Source organism: Sceloporus undulatus, chromosome 4, assembly GCF_019175285.1.
Source record: "Sceloporus undulatus isolate JIND9_A2432 ecotype Alabama chromosome 4, SceUnd_v1.1, whole genome shotgun sequence".
Classification (NCBI taxonomy): Eukaryota; Metazoa; Chordata; class Lepidosauria; order Squamata; family Phrynosomatidae; genus Sceloporus; species Sceloporus undulatus.
In genome coordinates, this window is record NC_056525.1 from 17,604,980 (window position 1) to 17,627,176 (window position 22,197).

Consider the following 22,197-nt stretch of genomic DNA (forward strand, 5'->3'; position numbering starts at 1 on the left):
ACAATAGCCTGGGTCCCTCATTTTAACAAGGCTAAGACAGATTGGAACAGGTTCAGAGAAGGCAATGAGGATGATAAGATGATGGAGAACAAAACATGTGAGGAAAGGTGAAGGAACTGGGCAAGTCATCCTGATGAAGAGAAGACTGCAGGATATACTCTTTAACTACCTCAAGGGCCGTCACAAAGAGGAGGGGGGTCTGTTCTCTGCTGATCCAGAGGCTAGGGCCAGGTCTAATGGTTTTAAGTTACATGAGGTTTAGATTTCAATCAACATTAGAAAGAATTTTTTGTCAGTAAGAGCAGTTTGGCAATGGAACCAATTGCTTAGAGGTGGTGACTGAGGTCTTACTTTGATTTTTTTTTAAAGAAGTCTGAACAGCTACATTTTTGGATACTTTACCAGAGGGACAGCAAATATATTGCTGAAATACAATGAAAAGTGAGAGAAAAAAACTTTGTATTGGTTGCTGAAAAGCAAGTGTAGGGTTACTGCTGAAAAGATGTGGGAGAATTTTTGCCAGTTGCACATGTGGTTGTTAGTTCAGATGACAATCAATAGAGATGCTAACCTGAGATAGAAAGGCGCGGTGCAAGGAGAAACTATATAAAATGTTCTTCAGATGTTCATGCAATCCAGTCACATATTTGACTTCAATGACAGGTTGGGCATATAAGTAAAAAGAAGTCCCTACCCAGCTGCATGTAATGGGTGGCCAGGGAAAGTAAATAACTGCAGCAACAAGAGTAGGAGCATAGTTCCTTTTGATGCCTTGTTATTTAATATACATGATCTTATAAAAAAATGAAATCTCAGATTTTTTTTTACCTTGTAGGTCGTTGAAATAGGAGCGGTGTGCATCCTGGTTTCACTGAGGACCATCACAAGAATGAGAGCCTTATTTTGCCCTAGAGTCATGCCCATAAATTTCCAGCTGCCGGCCCCATCCTGGCACACACTCTGGGCTTAGTCTGCCACTCTCCTGCATCAGCTGCCGGCCAGTACTTCAAGAAGGGCAAAGTTGCTACAAGCCAATGCCATTCAAGACTGATGAAATTAGGTAAGCTGACAATCTGAGTTATCCCTATTTACCTTGTCCCTATATACCAGCCTAGATCTTAGCTTAGCAACCTGCCATAAGGGGAAAAAAAGACTGTTCATCTTTAATATTTTTGTGAGAAGAAAAGAATTTTAATGATTACACTTGTCTAGTGAGTACAGTGGCTAAACTGGCTGCAGGTTGACTCCACCTTATCCTAAATGCTTAGGACCAGAAACGTTTTGGATTCTGGATTTTTTTTCAGATTTTTAAATACATTGCATATCAAAATGAGAAATCTTGGACATAGGACCCAATTTATTTAGTCCACTTATCTATGCACAGAGCTGAAGGTATTTTTATACATATTATTTTTATTAATTTTGTGCATAAAAAAAACTGTGTACACTAAACCATCAGAAACCAAAGGTGTCACATACCCACCTCTTTGAACAATTTTGAATTTTGGAATACACTTGTCCTCCATATTCGCTAGGGTTAGGGGCACAAGACCCCCCGTGAATAGGAAAACCTGCAAATAACTAAAACACTCATATTTTCACCTGAGAGGACATCTCTCTGGGCATCTCTAGGTCCTCCAGTGCAACTCGGGTCAGCGTCCAACAGACACTGACTATCAGAAACTGCACTGGAGGACTACAAATGCCTAGTAGAGCATCTCTCTAAGAAATCTCTAGGTCTTTCATTGAAACTTTTAGTTAAAATTGACCCATAGAGTTGCATTGGAGAACCTAGATATCCCCAGAGAACATATTAATCAAATCTGTGAATAATTCGCAATTATCAAAGCCACAAATATGGAGAGATTAGTGATTTTGAAAATGGAATTCCAAGTAAAAGAGACTCAACCTGTAAAACCCCATCCTCTATAAGCAATTAAACTGTAAACAAGACGGAAGACCCTTCTTTTTTGGGCATCTGACAACCCAAGCCATTAGAAAGAGGAACAGCAGGTGAAACATTTAAACAGGCACAGGAGTACCTCCACACTGCCTATGAGCTGTGTCTTTTGCGTTTTGATTTTCACAACTATGCTCTCAAATAATGACACCAGTCCACACAATTCCCAAAACATGTATCTGGGGGTGAAGCTCCATTGTGTTCAGTGGAAATTTGTAGCACGTGCTGTTGTACCTTGAAGTAATTCTAAGTTACGATGAACCTAAAGTGACCCTATCATGGAGGTTTTTCTTGTCAAGATTTGTTGTTTGTTCAGATGGGATTTCCTATTGTTTTCCTCTGAGACTGAGAGAGTGTGATTGCCCAAGGTCATCAAGTGGGTACCATGGCCAAGGAGGGATTGAATCCATGAGCGCCAAGCATATGATAGTCCTGTATTCTAACTACTAAACCAGTCTGGATCTTCTCAATGGAAAGCGATTAAAACTGCACGTGAGAATGACCCCAGAGATGAGTGGAAGCTATTTCAAAGCAGAGAGAGAGGATGAGCAGAAGCTCCTGAAATTAAAGGACTGAGATTAAACCTGTTAATCTGTCTTAACAATGAGCTCTTTCAATATTACAGCAAATCTATAAATACGGAGTTTGCATGCAAGTCCACCCTGGACCTTCCTTCAGATTCAGAGCTCTTCTTTGGCAGAAGCTCTCTGAAGGAAAGGATAAGCAGCTTCATGAACCACCTGCCTCTGTGGTTGACAGCAAGGATGTTCAGAAGGATGTTGATGGCTAGATTTCCCATATTTGCCAAGGAAACTGAATGAAAAAAACAACAGTGGGAGTGCCTATTTTCTCTTGTCAAACTATGGAAAAATACTAACTTGTTTTCATTCCTGTTGTCATATCACAGAACTTACCCTCTTCCCCATGAGTATCTGAAGATGTCTGAGCTCCCCAAGAACTGGGACTGGCGAAACGTAAATGGAGTCAATTACGCAAGCCCTACTCGCAACCAAGACACCCCACTGTACTGTGGATCTTGCTGGGCTCATGCCAGCACCAGCGCCCTAGCTGGTATGTAGTTGCTATTGTACTGTTCTGGCTGTCATCCTGCCCATGTCCCCAACTCCAGTAGAGAAGCAGATGCAAAATGCATCTGTGGGGCTCATGCAGCCCATCCTGGGCCCCAATGTGATCTCTTAAACTCCCCAGCTCCCCTCCATACCCCCCCTCCCCAATCTCCATCAAAATGTCCACAGCCATGTCTCCAGAAACCTCCAGAGGCACTGCCAACCATTAAAGGCTATTTGCATCAACGGCCTAAATAGCCTTTGAAGTAGTTGAAAATGGGTTTGAAAAATGGACAGATTTTGGTCTAGGGTAAATGACCCCTATATCCTCTGAACCTGCCCAACCCTGTAGTAGGGGTACCCTATGGGGGGAAATACACAGAGTAAATGTTGCTGTAGAAACACAGTTTCCAATAATTCCCTTCTATCTAGAGCCTACCTTCAAATTATAACCTTTACATTCCTCACAGTCCTCCAGAAGTTGATTTAAGGGATGTGGTATGACATGTTACAGTGAATAATAGGAAGGGAAAAAAGCACTTGCTTTGAATGTAAAATGGGTGTCATTCCTGGAAAGAAAGTCAGGATTTATTTATTTACTTACTAATTTACCTACATACCCATATGATGGATATCCTGTCTTTCTCCCAGAAATAGAATCCTAGGCAGGTCACAATAAGGTTAAAATGCAGATTAAAAAATGAAAAAAATAACAGCCTTTTCAGACATATCCAGGGGTTGTTGTGCAAAATACAACAACATTCAAAAGTCTCAAAACAGTGATACCTTTATAGGGCCAATCCAAATGCTCAAAATGTATGATAAATAATAAAAATAATAAATAATGAGGAACCCAGGCCGCTAACAATAGTGGAAGTACAATTAAAAATACAATAAAAAAAAAATAAACCCTTTCCCAGACCCCCAACCATATAAAGCAGACAATAATAATAAACAATATCAATAGAGTGGCAATCAATAGGAAAACATAAGAACATTACAAATCAAACAAGGTTCATAAAAAGCCTTTCCCCAACCTCTCAGCACAAGTTCACATCAAAACAATATAAAGCAAATTAAATATAAACATAACATAATATCTGATTGGAAAAAAACATAAAAATAACAATTTCAGTATGCCAAAAACCATACCTATATAACATAATAAACATCAAAAACTACAGTTTATCACAAAGAATAAAAAAAAACCCCACAATTATAACAGATAAAAGTTCAAAGGAGGAAAAAACCGGTGTGTTCTCTCCTCCTCTCCTGAGGGAGGGACTGATGGAGTGAGTGGGGAGGGGAGGCATAAGCAGAGGTTTTGATGCCTCTGCCAGGCCAATGCCCCAGGAACTGACACAGGTGCCTCCTCCCCTCCTCTCCCGTGCGAAATAACCGATGTTATCAGACAGGAGGCAGTCCCAGGAATCTGTGGTCCGCACAAACGCTGGCTGGCTAGGGGTGCAAAGTTTCCATGCTCCACTGGATTTTTCATCAGGCAAATGTATTGAAAACCATACAGGCGGGGGCGGGGGGGGGGGAATCCTTTTCAAAGTAATCTGTGTTTCTAGGTATGGTTTGTATTCTTTGCCTCATTCACTGGATTTTGCAAGAATGGTATTTTTTATTCTTAGAGAAATTAGCAAAATAGACTGTACTCCAAGAAAAAGCAATCTTGCATTGTTGATTGATAAAACCCTGAACAAGGCAAATCACAAACTGCAACACTCACAATGGAAAAGGTGGTGTAAGTAGTTGTTGTGTGCTTTGAAGTCTTTCTCACTTATAGCATAACCTAAGGCTATCTCTTATGGGTTTTTCGGGGACTGTGACTCACCCAAGCTCACACAGTTGGTTTCCATGGCTGAGTGAGGAACTGAACCCTGCTTTGCAAAGCTGTAGTTCTATGCCCAAATTATTACACCACACTGGCTCTTCTCCCAAGTTCAATTTTTGAGGAGTTCATGCCCATAATCACTTTTTTATCTGGTGTAAGCAAAGATCTTATATAACCATGGAATCATTTCTCTGAGTGCAGCCTCACATGACTTCCAGTGCCCTACAGGGAGATATCAACCAGCTTGAAGAAGCTTGAAGGAAGACATATAAGCCTTAGAAGAAAACTAGGGAGTATATCACACGGAGCTTTTTGGAGATTTTCTGGCTCAGGTCCAACATGACTGCATTTCTAACGATGCACGTTCACGTCGTAAAGTGAATGTGTTATCAGATGCCATTCCTTTCTATGGGAGCTCCTTGCAAGGTGCTTCCGCAGTGATTCCAAAGTGACCCCTCATTTTGGTAAAACCGGAAAAAAGTGACTTCACAGAATTCACTTCCAGGCTCACTTCGATTGCACTTCGAATTGGTCTGGTGTGGAAAACCACTCTGATGTCACCCCCCTTGACTCCCTGCGTCCTGCTCCGTCATCCCCCTCCTCCTGCTTCATGCCATCTCCTCCTCTCTGCCAACCAGCCGATCCCATCATCTCCTGTGTCCCCTGACTTCTCCTAGACCCCGATCTGCTCCCTCCTTCACCCTACTGCCTATCCCATCACCCCCTGCCTTCTCCTAGACCCCAATCTGCTCCCCTCCTTCAACCTGCCACCTATCCCATCATCCCCTGCCTTCTCCTAGAACCCAATCTGCTCTCCTCCTTCACCCTGCCACCTATCCCATCATCCCCTGCGTCCTCCTTGACCCTGATCTGCTCCCCTCCTTCAGGCTGCCGCCTATCCCATCATCCCTCTGTGTCCTCCTTGACCCCGATCTGCTCCCCTCCTTCAGCCTGCCAACTATCCCATTATCCCCTGAGTCCTCCCAGACCCTGCTGCCTATCCCATCATTCCCTGAGTCCTCCTAGACCCCGATCTGCTCCCTTCCTTCAGCCTGATACCAATCCCATCATCCCCTGCCTTATCCTAGATCCCGATCTGCTCCCCTCCTTCAGCCTGACACCAATCCCATCATCCCCTGCCTTCTCCTAGACCCTGATGAAGGATGACAGCTAAGGAGGAGGCAGGGAAAGAGGGCAGCATCCAGAGCCCCACTAAGCATGTGCAAGGGTGTCAATTTGAATCGTTGAACCCTCAAAGTATGCTCTGGTGTGGTAATACAATGTGCACTCACTCTGCTTTGCTTGAATCAGCATCACGTGACTTGCTTGGACTCGAACTGACTTTGCTTCCCCCACAATTTGGAAGGGCAACAGGAAGGCAACCAGGTGTGGTAAAACATCACGTTTTAACCTTAATTCGCATTGTTGGACCGGAGTGACTCTGGATCTGGTGTGAAAAAACATCACGCTTTGCACTGCTAGAACAGGAGTGACTGCGGATCTGAGCTGCAACCCCCCCCCCCCCAATGTGTGATAAGGTCCTAGGGTGGGCAGCCTACAAAATTGTCAGTTTATAACAAAGTACATTTATTTGAAGATGCCAGCCACAGATGCTGGCGAAACGTCAGGAAGAAACTCCTCTACAACATGGCCACATAGCCTGAAAAACCCACAAAAAAACTAAAGTGTATTCTTAATTAATGGCCATGAAATGCTGACTGACAGAAGAAGATGAATTGGGGGGGGGGCTGCACGGAGTATGTGTGGAATAGAGTGCTCTAGAAGAGGGCACAGATGGCTGGAAACTCCAGAGCCCACTGGATGTATTGGAACTGCAAAATATTCACTAAACTGCAGAATATTGAAAGTTCTTATTTATGCCTTAAACCAACTGCTGCTTATCTCTGTCTCTTAGACCGCATCAACATCAAGAGGAAAGGGGCCTGGCCCTCTGCTTTCCTCTCAGTTCAACATGTTGTTGACTGTTCTGGTGCTGGGTCCTGTGCTGAGGGTGGAGACGACTATGGCGTATGGCTCTACGCTTATGAGCATGGCATTCCAGATGAGACATGCAGCAGTTACGTAGCAAAGGATCGAGGTAAGCCCCGAATTTCTATATTATTTGTCATACTACTCTATCAAAAAATCTGTTTCTTAATCAAGATTGCCTCCCAAAGAGTTAAAACAGAACCTGCAGAGAAGTATAATATAACTGAAAATGCATGTTGGAATTTGCAAGTCTGCAGTAGCTTCTTCTGTGTCTGGCAAACACTGGTCAAGTGGCAGGCTATTCCTCCCAGAAGAGGTCAGAACCTATAGATGGATTTGTTTTAAAAATGAATGTTCCATATCTTTTTAGATCCTTGGTAAGGATTTTTATTTGTTGTAAGATAGTATGGTTTAAAGATTATTATATTCATCATATTAACTTCTGAATTAACTAAAGGGAGTTAGATAAGTAATGTAAAAGAGCCACAGGCAGATATGTTGAAAGCCATGGTTTCCCTACTTAGTGTGTAGTATATTTTGCTTTTTGTTTTGCTTGTTGTTAATCATATTTGGTTTTTCCTTCTGTTTTTTAGATGTAGAAAACTAGTGTATACAGTATTTGTGTGTGTGTGTGTGTGTGTGTGTGTAAACCTATAAATGGATTTGAACAGTGATACCTTGATGCTGAAGGCCTAAAGACATGAAATCCAATCTGATCTTGGAAGCAAAGTATGGTCAGCCCTGGTTAGTACTTGTGTGGGAGACCATCAGTGAATACCAGGTGCTGTAGGCTCTGTTTCAGAGAAAGGAGCTTGGAAAACCACTTCTGAGTACTCTTGCCTAAAAAAACTATAAAATTTATGAGGTCACCATGGGCAACTTGAAGACACACACACAATTACACATGTATATGCACACACACAACTTGATGCTCTAGTGCCAGAGATGATGAATGTACTTTGGAGTTTAATCAAACTTTAAAGAAACCATCAAAACTGTGGAACCCTGTTCTGAAAATTGTCCCAGCACCATGGGTTGCTCCTTTAAAGTTACACTGGCCACAAATCACTTTAGAGTAGGGGTGAGAAATGCTGGTGAGGCTCCACCTGAGCCATGCAGCTCAGAAGAGGACTCCTCCAGGCTGTGAGGCTCATGTCCATCCTGACCAGAGAAGGAATGGGATGGGAGAAGGTGCCCACCCTTGGTGTCATCCAGCTGGGACTCTCACCACTCTCTCACCCAAATAAATGTTCCTCTGAGACTGAGAGACTGTGGTTTGCCCAAGGTCACCCAGTGGGTTTCTGTGCCTAAATTGTGATTCAGCAAATTCAATTTCTGAACTGCTCATACCTATAATGACTCTCTTTAGGTATCTAGGTAACTCTATGTTTAATTAATTAATTAATTAAAATGGACCAAATGATGAAGAAAGGCAGGTATTGAAGAATTTCATTTAATTCAGTTTAGCCAGTGAATGGAAGGCAACTTTCCATGTCAGTCAAACATTTCTCTTACCAACATTTTTGCAGAGTGCAATAAGTTTACGGAGTGTGGGACTTGTGTTACTTTTGACAAATGTAAAGTGATAAAGAATTACACCCTCTGGAAAGTGGCATATTATCACAGTATCAATGGGCGAGAAAACATGATGGCTGAAATCTATGAAAACGGACCAATCAGGTAAAGAAATGAAATCCTTATAGCAGCTGACTAGATAATAATACATGGGAGGGATGGATTTTAAAAGAAAGAATAATTTCAAATAAGATGCTAAAACCACACACACACTCAGGCCAATAAAAATCCATCTGTGATACCTTTATTGACAAACCGAAATGCACAATATATTTGCTGCAAGCTTTTGAATCTCCATGGGTGCTTCTTCATCAGGCAAGGTGTTACAAACCAAATAGGAGGGGGGGGGGAAACAATTGGAGATGTTAGCCCGCATGTTGTTTCAGTCCTTAGCAAAGATGGTATGCTGGGGAGGATATCTTTTGCAGGCAGGCTACTCCTCCTTCTGGCCATGTGGCAATAGGGAGATTTTCAAAGTCCAGGAAATGTAAAGTCGATTTGCACCTCAACAGGGACCCTTCTTCTGCAATGCAATGTCTCCATTCCAGTGAGGTCACAGGCCTCTTTGTAGGCAGAGAACAATGGATTCCTCAAGAAGTCTCCATGTTTTTGCATCAGGAACATTTTGGTGGTATAGAGGTAAAACATGTGAGTTCAGTCCAAATTTAAGAAGAAAAAAATGGTTTTATCTTGGTTGAAGTCCCAGTCCACAGGCTACAATGCAGTATCTCACAACACAGAAAACAAGCAACACAGCTACCCCTGCATGTTTTCTTCAAAGCACAGTAGTTCTAGTCATGGGAGTCCACATACTCAATAACATTTACAATACATCTGGAGAACTATTCTGAGAACTCTTTGCAGGATGTTTTGGGTAAAGAAATAAAATCTTTATAGCAGGTGACTAGTTTTTATCCATAATCTATAGCCTATCTATAATCTATAACCTACCTTTATCAAAACAGAAACATTTGGCAGCTTTGCTCATGCTGTTCTAGGCTCTAGAAAACTGACACTGCATTTGATTAAGCCATGTCCTCCAACATTTCAAAGATGAAAACCAGGACATGTATGGCAAACCAACATCATAGTGTCCTTAAGATGGCAGAAGTTATTAATGCTGAAGAATAGATAAACTAGGAACTCGGTTTTCAGTAAATGAAGTAAATTGAGGATGAAGGAGAAAAGGAGGAGAAGGAAAAATAATCTGGTTCATCAGATGAAAAAGCATGGGGACAGAGGCTTAATCCAGACTTTCCCTTCCAAATTAGCACTTTAGGAGATATGGTAAACCAGTGTCATTTGAGAAACCACTTGAGAACTAGGGCCAAATAGTTGAACAAAGGGCTTCAGGCTCTTCACTCTGTTGACTGAATGGACCTAAATTTGTTTTGGACCTGGGGTAGCAGAAGGTTGGCTAATAGGTTGGCTATTCATTTCTTCCAGTGAGTAGTGAATCTGATGACAGAAGAAAGCTAGAAATAGGCTGAGGCTATGTCATCTCTCTTTTTTTACAGGGCAGTGGTGGTAGTAGAAGACATGGCTTTTTGTGACACCATCTGAAGGATAAGAAAGAAGCTTTTAAAAAGATCTTTGGAGTATGGTTACATGTTGTTGTTGTGTGTCTTCAAGTCATTTCTGACTTATGACCACCCCAAGGCCACAGGGTTTTTGTGACAAGTTTATTCAGAGAAGGTTTGCCATTGCCATCCTCTGAAGCTGAGAGAGTGATTTACCTAAAATCACCCGGTGGATTTTGTGGCAGAGCTGGGAATTGAACCATGGTCTAATGCAAAACCACTATGCTGAGCACTGGAATATGACTCTGAAGACCAGGGTTCAATTCCCAGTTTAGCCATGAGGCCCACTCTCTCAACCTCAGAGGATGGCAATGGCAAACCTCCTCTGAAGAAACTTGCCAAGAAGACCCTGTAATACGGTTGTGTTAGGTTCACCATATGTACTTAGAGTATCAGATTAATCTCAACAGTGTCTTTAAAATGGTGCTTTGTTGTTTTTAAACAGCTGTGAAATTATGGCCACTCCAAAGCTGGATAAATACACAGGAGATATTTTTGCTGAATACAACAAGACAATACAATTCAACCACGTTGTCACCGTTTCTGGCTGGGGGATAGAAAATGGAACAGAATACTGGATTGTCCGCAACTCTTGGGGCGAGTCCTGGGTAAGACAAGCAATGGAAACACAAATGAGATGAGTGTATAGTTAAGGATTTAGCTGGATGAGCAGAGTCCTTTGTGGGGTGTGAATATGAACATCATTCCTTCAAGAGGAAGCGGACCCTACCCATCCCTGAGGATCATATGCAGTACTGGCTGGGGATGGATGGAGCAGAAATTACAGAAGCGCTTCCATGCATACACTCAAAGGCTATAGGGGCCAGACGTCTGCAGCCCTTTGACACTACACAGTTATAGTACAGTACTGTGATTCCTCTCTAACTGCCATGTCTGCATCCTATGGAATTCTGGGAGTTTATCATTTGGTGAGGTTCTAGAGCTCTCTGGCTGAGAATTCTAAATATCCCTCCCTAAACTGTAAATCCCAGGATTCCATAGGATGTTGCCATGGAGTGGAATATAGCACTAATAGGTAGTGTGAAAGAGCCTAAGGACTTCAGAAGGCTTATGCTGACCCCAGGCTGTGCATCTCTGGTATAGAGAAATAAACAGTGGGGGGGGGGGGGAAGAGGAGAAGAGTATTTCAGTGTGGTTTGAACTTCTAAGAGGTCTTGTAGCAAAACTTTGTATTCACAAGACAAACAGCAAAGTGTGCAGAATGATGCCAGTGTCTTGAAGGAGTTTGCATAAATGTTGATCTGTATCTGATACTAGGTTGAGCAACAGCATGTGGTCCATAATTTACATATAACAATAGCAGGTACACTTCTATACCTCTTATCAGTGAACTAAGCACTTTCTAAGAGATTTACAGTTTGTAAGCTAGTTGCCCCCAACAAGCTGGGTATTCATTTTACTGACCTACAAAAGGATGGAAGGGTGAGTGGACCTTGGAGTGCTCCTCTAGGATCAAACATAAAATGGAGGAGTTTATCAAATGGGAAGAATTTCTCTTAAATTGGAATGAAAAGAAAGTGGGGCCAGAACGCATTCACTTAAAGTTGCTAGTTTTGCGCAATTACATGAATACGCATTGCATTCAAACTGGCTCCCCATTGCCCGAATATAGCATGCCATTGCCCGAATTTATGTGTGGCAGTCTATCACACAATAACATGAAACCACATGATTGCATTTGGACTGACTTCCCATTGCCCGAATTTGCGTGTGGCGGTCTATCACACAATAACATTAAACCCCATGATTGTTTTCAGATTGCCATTGGATTATACTTCCAATTCCCCTGGTCTGATAAAGTCCATTGTGGCTGCTGTGCCAGCATTTAACCACTTTGCCACCAGGGCTCCATATATGCCCTGGCTATTTTTGCACTTCTTTTGTACCTGTGCTGCCAGAATTGCTGTTGCTAAATTTGCACCTACAAGTTCTGGTACTTCATAAGCAACCAACCCCAACCACCAAAAAAACAACAAAAACAAACCCAAACCCTACTCCCCAAAGGAGATGGTCTAGGGAAAGTACCTTTATGTTTATTTGATGGAGGAGAAAGTTCTGGCTACCTTCTACAGCATGGACAACTACATGAGTTGCTGTAAAATTTTAGAGATAACAGGAGTAGCTGCAGAAATCTTGGTGGCACCAAGTTGAATATGCTGCCTCCTGCCAAGGGAAGTATTTACTCATAACTGCAGGAAACGGTCCATCCCTTAACATTTGTTTACATTATTATGTTCTTTTGCATTCCTGTATTATTAGCAGTGAGAACTTCGCTGGTGCGAATGTGTCCTGGAATTTTGTTTCTTTGGCACCAGGTCCCTACAGGCTTTCGATATGTAGTTGATTTGTGTATGTATATAGGTTGATCATAAATGGAGGCAACATATCCTGGTCCCCATCAGATTTTGAGGAAACCCACCACTAAGAAACTTGGTGCCCCCAGCCCAAATGTGTTTTTCCTGGGAGGGATGCTGGCCTCCAAACACCTGGCCCAATAGATGGCATGCAGAGAGTTGGTGTTTTAGCAGTGAAATTTTCCAGTAAACCGGTGGGATGGGGTGGGATGATGGTGGGACTTTGGATCAGCTCCTCTTTGCTCCCCTTATGACTCTCCCTGATCAGCTGTTGTATTATATGCTTCCATGCCTACCCTTAAACACCCAAATATCCCTCCACAAGCACCTACATCCTTGGGAGATAAGCCAGGATAATTGTTCTTTTCATTGTACAGTACATTCAATTAATGCATAAGAGCAGGATAATTGGACTAACTGCGAGAAAGAAATTTGTAGCATAACCTTTTGAAGACCACTCTTCTTCATCAGATGGCCGAAGTCCGTCTTACAAAATCTTTATGCTACTGACTTTTCTCTCAGTTCAAAAAGCTCACAATCACCATTAAAATAACTTGTCACACTTTGTATTACAGGACTATTTTACCTGAGCCCCAGTTGTGAGATCTTGAACCCACACTAGACCACCTTGCTGTGTGCTATGCCTTGCCGGACTTCCCATGTTTTCCTCACAATTTTTGCCATCTCAGCCTCCTTTTACTCACATTTTGCAGGACAAACTGCCCCCTGGAATCTATCATTATCGGAAGGCTCCATATCCTGGGTTGAATTCCCCCTCACAAAGTGTATATACATGCTTTTAAGATGAGTATTCTTAGAAAAGAACTGAAAAAATGTCTAACACACCGGCATGCTGGTGGGGGGATCACGTGATTTGCCAGTGCAACCTTTTTCTGTCTTTTCTGTGACCATGCAAACAGGATGCTACGTGTCTGTACTACACTTAAACAACCTTAACATTTTTCGCAAGGTGAGAAAGGTCTGGTTTAGGATTGTGCCAAGTACATATAAAGCTGCCCAACAGGAGCAGACTTACATCCTTGGTATTGAAGGACGGTGCTACGTATGGAGACCCAATTCTTCCATGAGTCGCCGCCCTGCCTTCTGTCTTGTGATCCACCATTTGGAATCAAAGGACCTGTTCCACGCCCAGTCATTTTCTTCCTCATCAAAGTGCTGAGGAATTTACTACACTTTCAATCTAATGCAAGGACTTCTTGGGACCTTTCCGTGCTAATACCTTTTATTGTGTGTGTATAGGTATGTTTTTTAAATCACCAATTTAGGGCCAGTTCTGTAAATCAACCCAAGACATTACTGTACTGATTGCACTATGAGGAGCAGTGGGGTGCTTCGCACCGCCCTTTGGGACGTCCGGAGGACGCCCCTCCCATTTTAAAAAAGGGGCGTACTCTTTTAGGACGCCCCATTGCCTGCTACGAGACTCCGTCCGTTACAAGATGGCGCGGCCCCTCCCCCCCCTCTCACATGCCTGCGCCCTCTTTGCGTATCGGACGCTAGCGGTCCGTACGCGTCGCGCCGCCTGCTGACGTAGCGATTGCGCGCCCCTGCCGCCTCGCCTCCGTCCGCAACCCACCGACGACCGAAAAAAAGAAGCTCCCCATTTTGAGCTTTCTTTTGTGGGTCCGACGCGGGAGTCGGCCGTTGAAGGCTCCGGCTCCCCACCGTGGATCCTACTGGCGGCGGCAGCCCCCAGACCCGCCCCGCCACCACACCCGCGTCGGTCTGTACCCCGGCCTCATGAGAGCAGCAGGCACCTTTGTGAACCTTTACCTGATTGTAATCCAACATTTCTTTCTAGCTCTAAATCTCAAACTCCATTTTACTTAGGGGGTTTATTTAAGGGAGAATACTGGTGGCAACGCCCCATACTCCATAATTTATTACCTTTTGTGCTTTGGCGTCTGAGCCATGCTTCAGGTACAAGCTCAGCCTTAAGATGCCTAAACTATCTAAACTGGAGCAAGAGCATCCTGCTTTTGCAATCCTTCTCCCCGAACACTTGTTCTTTCTTTGCCATGTGTATAACTGTTGTCCCCTTCAAGCGCCTCTTCTTACTGCGACCACTGCACAATAAGGGCGGCAAGCGGACAGAGGAAGAACGCAAAAACGTGCAGGGACTCTCTGGATTTTCTTGTTGAATAGAGGAAAACCACAATTTATTCCCTGTCTTTTTAGTGTTGCCCTCACTCTCATGCCGCCCAGATTGCGAGTTCCACTATTTTATGTATCTGTTATATCCATATCTGCGTTTCTCTTTCTATATTATTTTAAGTGAAACTCAACTCCCTATATTCCTAGCTGCCCTCCCCCAAATCCTGGATTTATATAGTTTTGTCTGCCTGAAAATTCCACTGCATATTCATTTGTCAACAAAATAGGAGGCCTTGTGGGGCCGGCTAGTGGAGGTGGCTTCCCGTGCGGCAAAAAGTCCATAGCATGGCATGCACACACACTGGCCTCCTCCAACAAACGTTCCTAATCTGCAGCCAGCGAAATCTCCTCACCACCGATGAGATGGTGTTGTTTATTTGGTTTTTTTAAGTAAGATGACACCACATCCCAAGATGGCAGCAAATCAACTGGACGTGGTGTCCAACGGAGGGCGACCTCCTAAACTGGTCGACAAGGTCTGGACAACCATGCCCTTATGCAGGAATGGACTTAGGGAGCTGGGGACTGTTTAGCCTGGAGACAGAGAAGCATTTACGAGGTTATATGATCAGCCCCTGTTTAAATATTCTGGAAGGATGCATATTGAGGAGGGCAAGCTTGTTTTCTGCTGCCTCCAGAGACTAGGACCTGACGCAATCGGATCCGCAACTGCAGGAACAAGAGATCCACCTCAAACATTAGAGGAACTTCCTGCCAGTGAGGGCTGTTCGACCGTGGCACAAACTCCCTCGGAGTGTAGTGCGAGTCTCCTTCCTTGGCAGGTCTTTAAAGCAGAGGCTGGCATGGCCATCTGTCGAGGATGCTTTGCATTGTGATTTCCTGCATGCGGTGGGTCTGGACTGGATGGCCCTTGCGGTCTCTCCAACCTTCATGATGTCTATGATCTATGTCTTATATATTCTCTTAAAACCATTTTTGTTGGTCACGTTCAGAAGTAAGACTCAACCATAGAGGGGAGGAAACTATAATGCAGTCCAGACTAGTGGCCAAGATCCCCCATAGTTGCCAAGCAGGTTTGCCATTCCCATCACATTACTTCTCACTTCAAGGAACCATACCGCTCTTAATTAACATCAGCTTGACTCAGTGTTGCACCAACGATGGCCTACTCTGAAACCTATCTAGTTCTAGATGTTACCGCAGCTTGCCAACCCTCACACATGCTTCTTGCAGCCTGTTCTTAAACTGTAGCGAGGTCCAGTATTTACTTTATAAGATTAAATCGGGAATTGCTTCACATAGTGATCTTTCTGTGTTTCCTCTTTGTAGACGGCCATTCCTGTCACAAGAAGGGAAAAGCTATTTCTCTCGACCCATTTCAATGCACACATTTTCTTCCGGATGAAGGAACAAAAGCCTGTGTAAATTTTGGCCACCTCCTGAGTCAATGGCCTGTTACAGACTGCCAAAATAAAGCTGCTTCAGGGTCTCTTTGGAGGTATGCATTTAAATGATGCATGCGGTCCTAAGAGTCCGTGAGGTCGCGCCAAAGCCACATCCATTCCTAGCACTGGAATGCAGCTTTGGTGCAGCTTCCAGATTCTTAGGGTGCATGCATCATTTAAAACAGCATACCTCCAAAGAGACCCTGAACAGCTTTATTTGGCAGTCTGTAACAGGGCCTCATCTTATAAACTAAACCACTTTTCCCCCACAGGTTGTCAGTGACCGGAAGGCCAGAATGCATGGCAATTGTACACTTGTTTGACTTCCCAATTGTACACTTGTTCATTGTCAAGCGTCAGTGGTTAGGTCAGAAATTGTGCTCCCTGGATTTATTTTGGTGCCAGCAACAAACGCTCGCCCTAACTTCACATGCCTTTTCGACTGTGGGGCAGGAGGGGCAAGTTTCTGTTGCCGAAGATCTTATTTTCGGAGAAGCCAGGTGAAACATTTCACAGAGCACGAGGTATCCACTCACGCTTAATAGGTTTTAACAATACCTGTCCTGTCTCGTTTACATCTAGATACATCTGCTTTTCTCCTGTTTTGTCTTAAGTCTCATTCTTCAGTGCATCCACTGGTTGACTTCTCTGCTATACACTTTTTTGTTCCTCTACCTGCCAACTTACCCAATTCCCACCTTAGTGCCTTTCATTACTCATCACTCTGATCATGCTGAAATACATCTGTGAGATTCTGCTGATGGGCGTTGTTGTAGGTCCAAAATTTTGTGGGGACACGTGATTTCGGACAGCTATCTAGACTGATGAAGAGATTTTAAAATTTGATCCAAATCTAGTGCCTGATGGTGTGGCCTTAATGAAAGCTTTGCCTGATTCTGACATTTTCTTATTGACTCACATGACGAGTTTGCTTTCTGTTTGTGTTGTCAAATATCCACTACGTGGTCACAAACCAAGTACTGTAGCTAAGTGGCACTGACTATTGCAGAATACAGTATCATTAGCAAGGTAAACTATTGCCCGAGTTTCGATACCGTACTAGATTTCATCAGGCGTTTATCAACTGAGGTTTATTGGAGCTAAACTCAGGGTGACTGCGGGTCGAATGATGCGGATTGATGTATAATGTGAGTGTTTTATCACACCTGTTTGCCCTTCCATTGCCCTTCTGAATCGAGGGGGAATAGCATTCAAGCAAGTCATGTGATGTGGATTCAGGCAAAGCGGAACGTGAGTGCAAATTGTATTACCACAGTGGTGCATACCATGCGATTCGAAGATTTAACTGGGGACCCTTGCACCTGCTCAGTAGGGCTCTGGACGCCTCCCGAACCGTTGCACTTCTGGTGTGAAGAAGGACCTGGTGCCACTTTCGCGGGACGACAGCCTCACCTTCTTGCTCCTGCTATTTTCCCAAAACTGGCAGCCAAATCAAAGGGGTCCTCCGTGGCAGAGCCCCACTATTTCAGCCCACATCGACATTTATCCTCTTGTTATTCTCATCTATTTCATCACATCTCTCCTTCCCTTTGTAACAGTTGCCTCTCTTAGGTTGCATCCACACTGGGGCGATAAATCATGGTTTAACTCCCCTTTAACTGTCCTGCTCAGTTCCTATGGAATTCTGGGAACTGTAGTGTCCTGAGACATTGAGCCTCCTTTGGCCAGAGAGCTCTGGTGGCCTCAGCCAACTAATAAGTTACATTATATTAATATACTTTAAAATTTATTATTATCTATTATATTATTATTATTATTCTTATTCTTATTATTATATTATATAATAATAATAATAATAATAATAATAATAATTTAAATTAATACTATAAATTATTATTTATTAATTATTGTAAAGTCAAAGGCTTTCATGGCCGGCATCCATATTTTTTTTGGTTTTTCGGCTATGTGGCTATGCTCTAGCAGAGTTTCTTTCTGCTGTTTTGCCAGCATCTGTGGCTGGCATCTTGAGAGAAATCTCTGAAGATGCCCAGCCACAGATGCTGGCGAAACATCAGAAAGAAACCTGCCTAGAGCCTAGCCACATAGCCCGAAAAACCCACAAAAAAAACTTATTATTAATTATTATTCTTATTCTTATTATTTACTTATGGGCGTTAGAATTTTTGTGGGGTCCTTGGCTTGAGCGCTATGAATTCTGGGGAGTACCATCTCTCCACTCCAGCCTCCTGTTTCTTTCCCTTCAGATCTGTCATCGGGATTGAAATCTACCTTCCACCCTTTCAGTTTCATGTGAATGCTAGCCTCTGCATCTGCACTGAGGAAATAATCCAGTTTGACTTCACTGCCACTGTCCTAGCTCATGCTATGGATTCTTGGAACACTGTAATGTCCTGAGGACATTGAGCCTCTCTGCCAAGCTCTGGTCCCTCAGCAAACTAATAACTTAAATTATTATTTATAATATAATATTTTAAATGTATAGTATTATATGTTGTTGTTGTTATGTTATTGTTATTATTGTTTATTATTTTAAAAATAAATTATATATTATTTTATTATTATGTATGGGAGTTGGCGTTGTGTGTGATCCTTGGCTGAGGCTATGGAATTCTGGGAGTTTCAATCTCTCCCTCCAGCTGCTGTTTCTTTCCCTTCAACTGTCATCTGGATCTACCCCCATCCAGAGGAGGAGTAGAGGAAGAAGAGGAGCAGCAGAACAAAGAAGGTGCCAAGGGCAGAACTGGGGTGAAGGAGGAGGAGGAGGAAGAGAGGAAGGAGCAGGACAAAGGGTCAAGTTTCAAAGGAGGGATTGGTCAGAGGGAGGGCAAGAGCGAGAGAGCGGAGCATGCCTCCTCTCTCCAGGCACCTTTCCTCTCTCTCTCTCTCTCTTTTCTTTTTTTAATTTTTATTTTTGACAGACTATGCGAATGCTTTTTCTACAGGTAGATACCTATAGATAGAATGTGTCTGCATTCTACATTTCCCTTTCGTTTTGCTTGCTACCCAGGTAGGACAGCACCTCACTTTGCAAGACTCTTTTTAAAAAAAACGTGTGTTGTGGTGTGTGTGTATATTGGAATGCTACAATGTGATGTTACCATGTTTCTCTTTCAATTTGGCAAATTATACAGAATGCTTTTTGTCTACATATGGTATGTAATGCATCTGGGGTGGCAATCTGAGGGAAAGCAAAGGATGCAGAGTGGCACTCCAAGGTGGGGGAAATTATTATTATTACTTCTTATTATTATTATATTATTATTAATATTATTATTATGGGAAGAGGATGACTGGGGGGGGGCGGCAGGGCTTTGGAGGTAGCACTGGGCTGCAAGTTAAGGGCGAGGCAGGAAGCTGGAAGGCTGTGGAAACCCATGACTTTGGAGGAGGGCAAGATGGCTGGGGATCTGAGGGAGGAGCAAGAGCTTCAGCATTGGGCTTGAAGTGAAGGGAAGGGAGAGGTTCCAAAGGAGGAGTAAATGCTGGGCTGCAAGCGAAGGGGGAGCTAGAGGCTGGCATTCAGAGGGAGCTGTGGAAACCCATGACTTTGGGGGAGTCACACTCTCTCAGCCTCAGGGGGAAAGGTAATGGCAAATCTTCTCAGAACAATCTTGCCAAGAAACCCCGGATGTTTTAGGGTTGCCATGATGTGTAATGACCTAAATACCACACAACCACACACACACCCACACCTGGAGGTTTTAAATTGGACATGTTGACAGAATATGCGCACCCTGTCGCCAGTTTTTTTTTTTAAAGAGGGGGGAAAGCACCGTTGGCCAATGGCTATAGGAAACGTCACCTTTGACGAACGCGGGGAAGTGAATTTGATGACAGCAAAGGATCCTTCATTTTAAATTGGTATCGCAAATGTGAACTTCGAGGGGTAAATACCCCGACTGAGGAAAAGATAGTGGCACATGTTTCCAGAAGGATTCAAGAGGGGGACCGGATCTGCCCAGTTCCATCCAAGGCAAATGGGTGAGTGGGAATGGAGCCAATGTTGACTGTTAATAATGGACTTGGTCACTTAGTTGTATTCAGTTACAGTTTAATTAACTTCTCCACACTCTTCCTGTAATTAACAAAATTTATATCCAGGACCCTTACCACCCGTCCTTTCTTTAGGTTCCTTTCCTAAAACCTAGACCAGCCACCAAGGCTAAATATACCTCAGGATTGACCCCACAGCAACTCCCTCTCTTGAAGTTTCGTGTATATAAAGAGTCCCTCAACACTGGACCTATATGTCCCTCACTTCTGGCCTTTAAGTATACTGTCCCTCTTGGACGTAGCAAGACCCCCCTTGCTCTGAAACCAAACCCTATCTGAAGTTCTTAACTGCCACAACAGAACTTTTAACTTTACATGCCCATCTCATTGGGTAGCCGCTGGCTCGTGATTGGCTGCTGCTGTTGTTAAACTAATCCATCTTTTCTCTACACCATCTGCTAGTCCCAACCAGGTCACACCTCTGAACTGTGTTGTTTGCCTTCAATCTTTTATTACTTATGGTGACCCTAAGGCACCCATGACAGGGTTTTCTCGGCTGAGAGAGTGCAACTCAGCCAAGGTCACTGAGTGGCTTTCCTTAGCCAAGTAGGGAATTAAACTCTGATCTTGAGTCCAGAGTCAGAGTTAACTAATCAAACCATTACACCGCACTGGCTCACTCTCTGAATTGGTTATTAGAATTTGAAGCACAAAATAATGATGAAGTGAAGTATTATGCCTATAACCCCATGTGACTTGCCCATGTTTATCTGAGAAAATACCAAATGTGATAGTTTAGTAGTTATATTTCCCAGGGAAATCCCATTACAGGTACTTCCAAGTGACTGCTTATTCTCAGTATTAGGGTCTGATCTGGTTGCTGACATGTTTCTTTCTTGACAATCCTGTAAACATCTGCGTGAGTGATGACAAGGTTATTGGTCTGATATGCTTCCCCTCACAATGTATGTCTTTTGGCGTTTATCAAATGGGGGTTTTTCCAGCTCAGATCCAGGGTGATTGCGAATTGAGTGATGTGAATCACGTTATAACATTAATGTTTTTCACACCTGGTTCCTTTCAATGGGAGCTTCCACGGTGCTTCCGGACTGAATCCTTACTGGCTCCTCATTTTGGGAGTCTGCTAATAAGTGAGTTGACAGGATTCGCATTGAGCTCGCTTCAAATTCACTGCCTATTGGTCTGGTGTGGAATGCCAGTTTGCTTGTGCTTCTAAAACCACCGCAAAACCCCCATGATGCCATGCTGCAATTTTGCCCCATTTGCTTCTGGTGATCCCCCCTGAATGAATGCATTTCATGTCTTAACGTGGACAGGAGAGACATGCTGGCGAGGAGGGGGAGAGGGGGGGAGAGGGGGGGAAAGAGGGGGCAAAGAGAGAGAATGGGGTTAGTAAAGTTTTCTAAAGGACTCTTTGGGGGTGGAGGGCAGGACGTCCTCCAAAGTGGGGCCAAGGTGGAGGCAGGATTTACTTCCAAGTGAGAACTGCCGTTTTCTACACTGATTATTTTGCAGTGGAAGAAAAATTATTATTATTATTATTATTATTATTATTATTATTAATAAATTCTTTCACGCAAATAATAACAAACAACAACAACAAAACAATTTTGCCGTGGGTGATACATTTAGAGATAGGTGACATTCTTTGTTCTGCTCATTCCTCCTCCTCTTCCTCCTCCTTCACCCCAATCCTGCCCTTCATGGCACCCTTTGTCCTGCTCCTTTTCTTCCTCCTCCGCCTGATGAAGGGGGGAGGCATGTTCCGTCCTCTTGCCCTCCCTCTGATCTAATCCCCCCCTGAACTTGACCCGAACATGACCAGGGACAAGTTAATATTTTGCCAGACCCAGTTTTCCTCAAAAGATACAGGTAAAACTCTGCTTTCAAAGACCCGCGCCAAGGGAATTTGCCCCTGAATGGTGTGCAAAAGTCAAATTTGGGTGTAGAAGACATTGGGGCCCAATATGAACTTCCCGCTTTTAATCTGGTTTCTGAACTGGGGGTAAAAGGTGTCTGAATGGCCCCGAGTGACAACTTTAAATCCAAGAACAGTTTATTTTCCTGCGTTACAATAACTTTTATTAGCGTTTAAACAATACTTGGCCTGTGTTTACAGTCAAAAACGCTACCAAACTTTGGACGAAAGAGCGTTGTCCATCATAGAAGAGACTTGTGGGGTTGCATCACGTATTTTGGTGGCATGGTGGGATGATAAGACCCAAGGTGCTATT

At 43.4% G+C, this 22,197-nt stretch overlaps 1 protein-coding gene across 1 annotated transcript; it reads left to right on the forward strand.

Moving 5' to 3' along the window:
- Positions 1–963: 963 nt before the first annotated feature.
- On the forward strand, positions 964–10,420 carry LOC121928645 (cathepsin Z-like). Its single transcript, XM_042463625.1, has 5 exons — positions 964–1,060; positions 2,868–3,031; positions 6,783–6,965; positions 8,386–8,536; positions 9,949–10,420. The coding sequence occupies exons 1-5, from the start codon at positions 1,035–1,037 to the stop codon at positions 9,992–9,994; spliced, it is 570 nt and encodes a 189-aa protein (XP_042319559.1). The 5' UTR covers positions 964–1,034; the 3' UTR covers positions 9,995–10,420.
- The last annotated feature ends 11,777 nt before the right edge of the window (positions 10,421–22,197 follow it).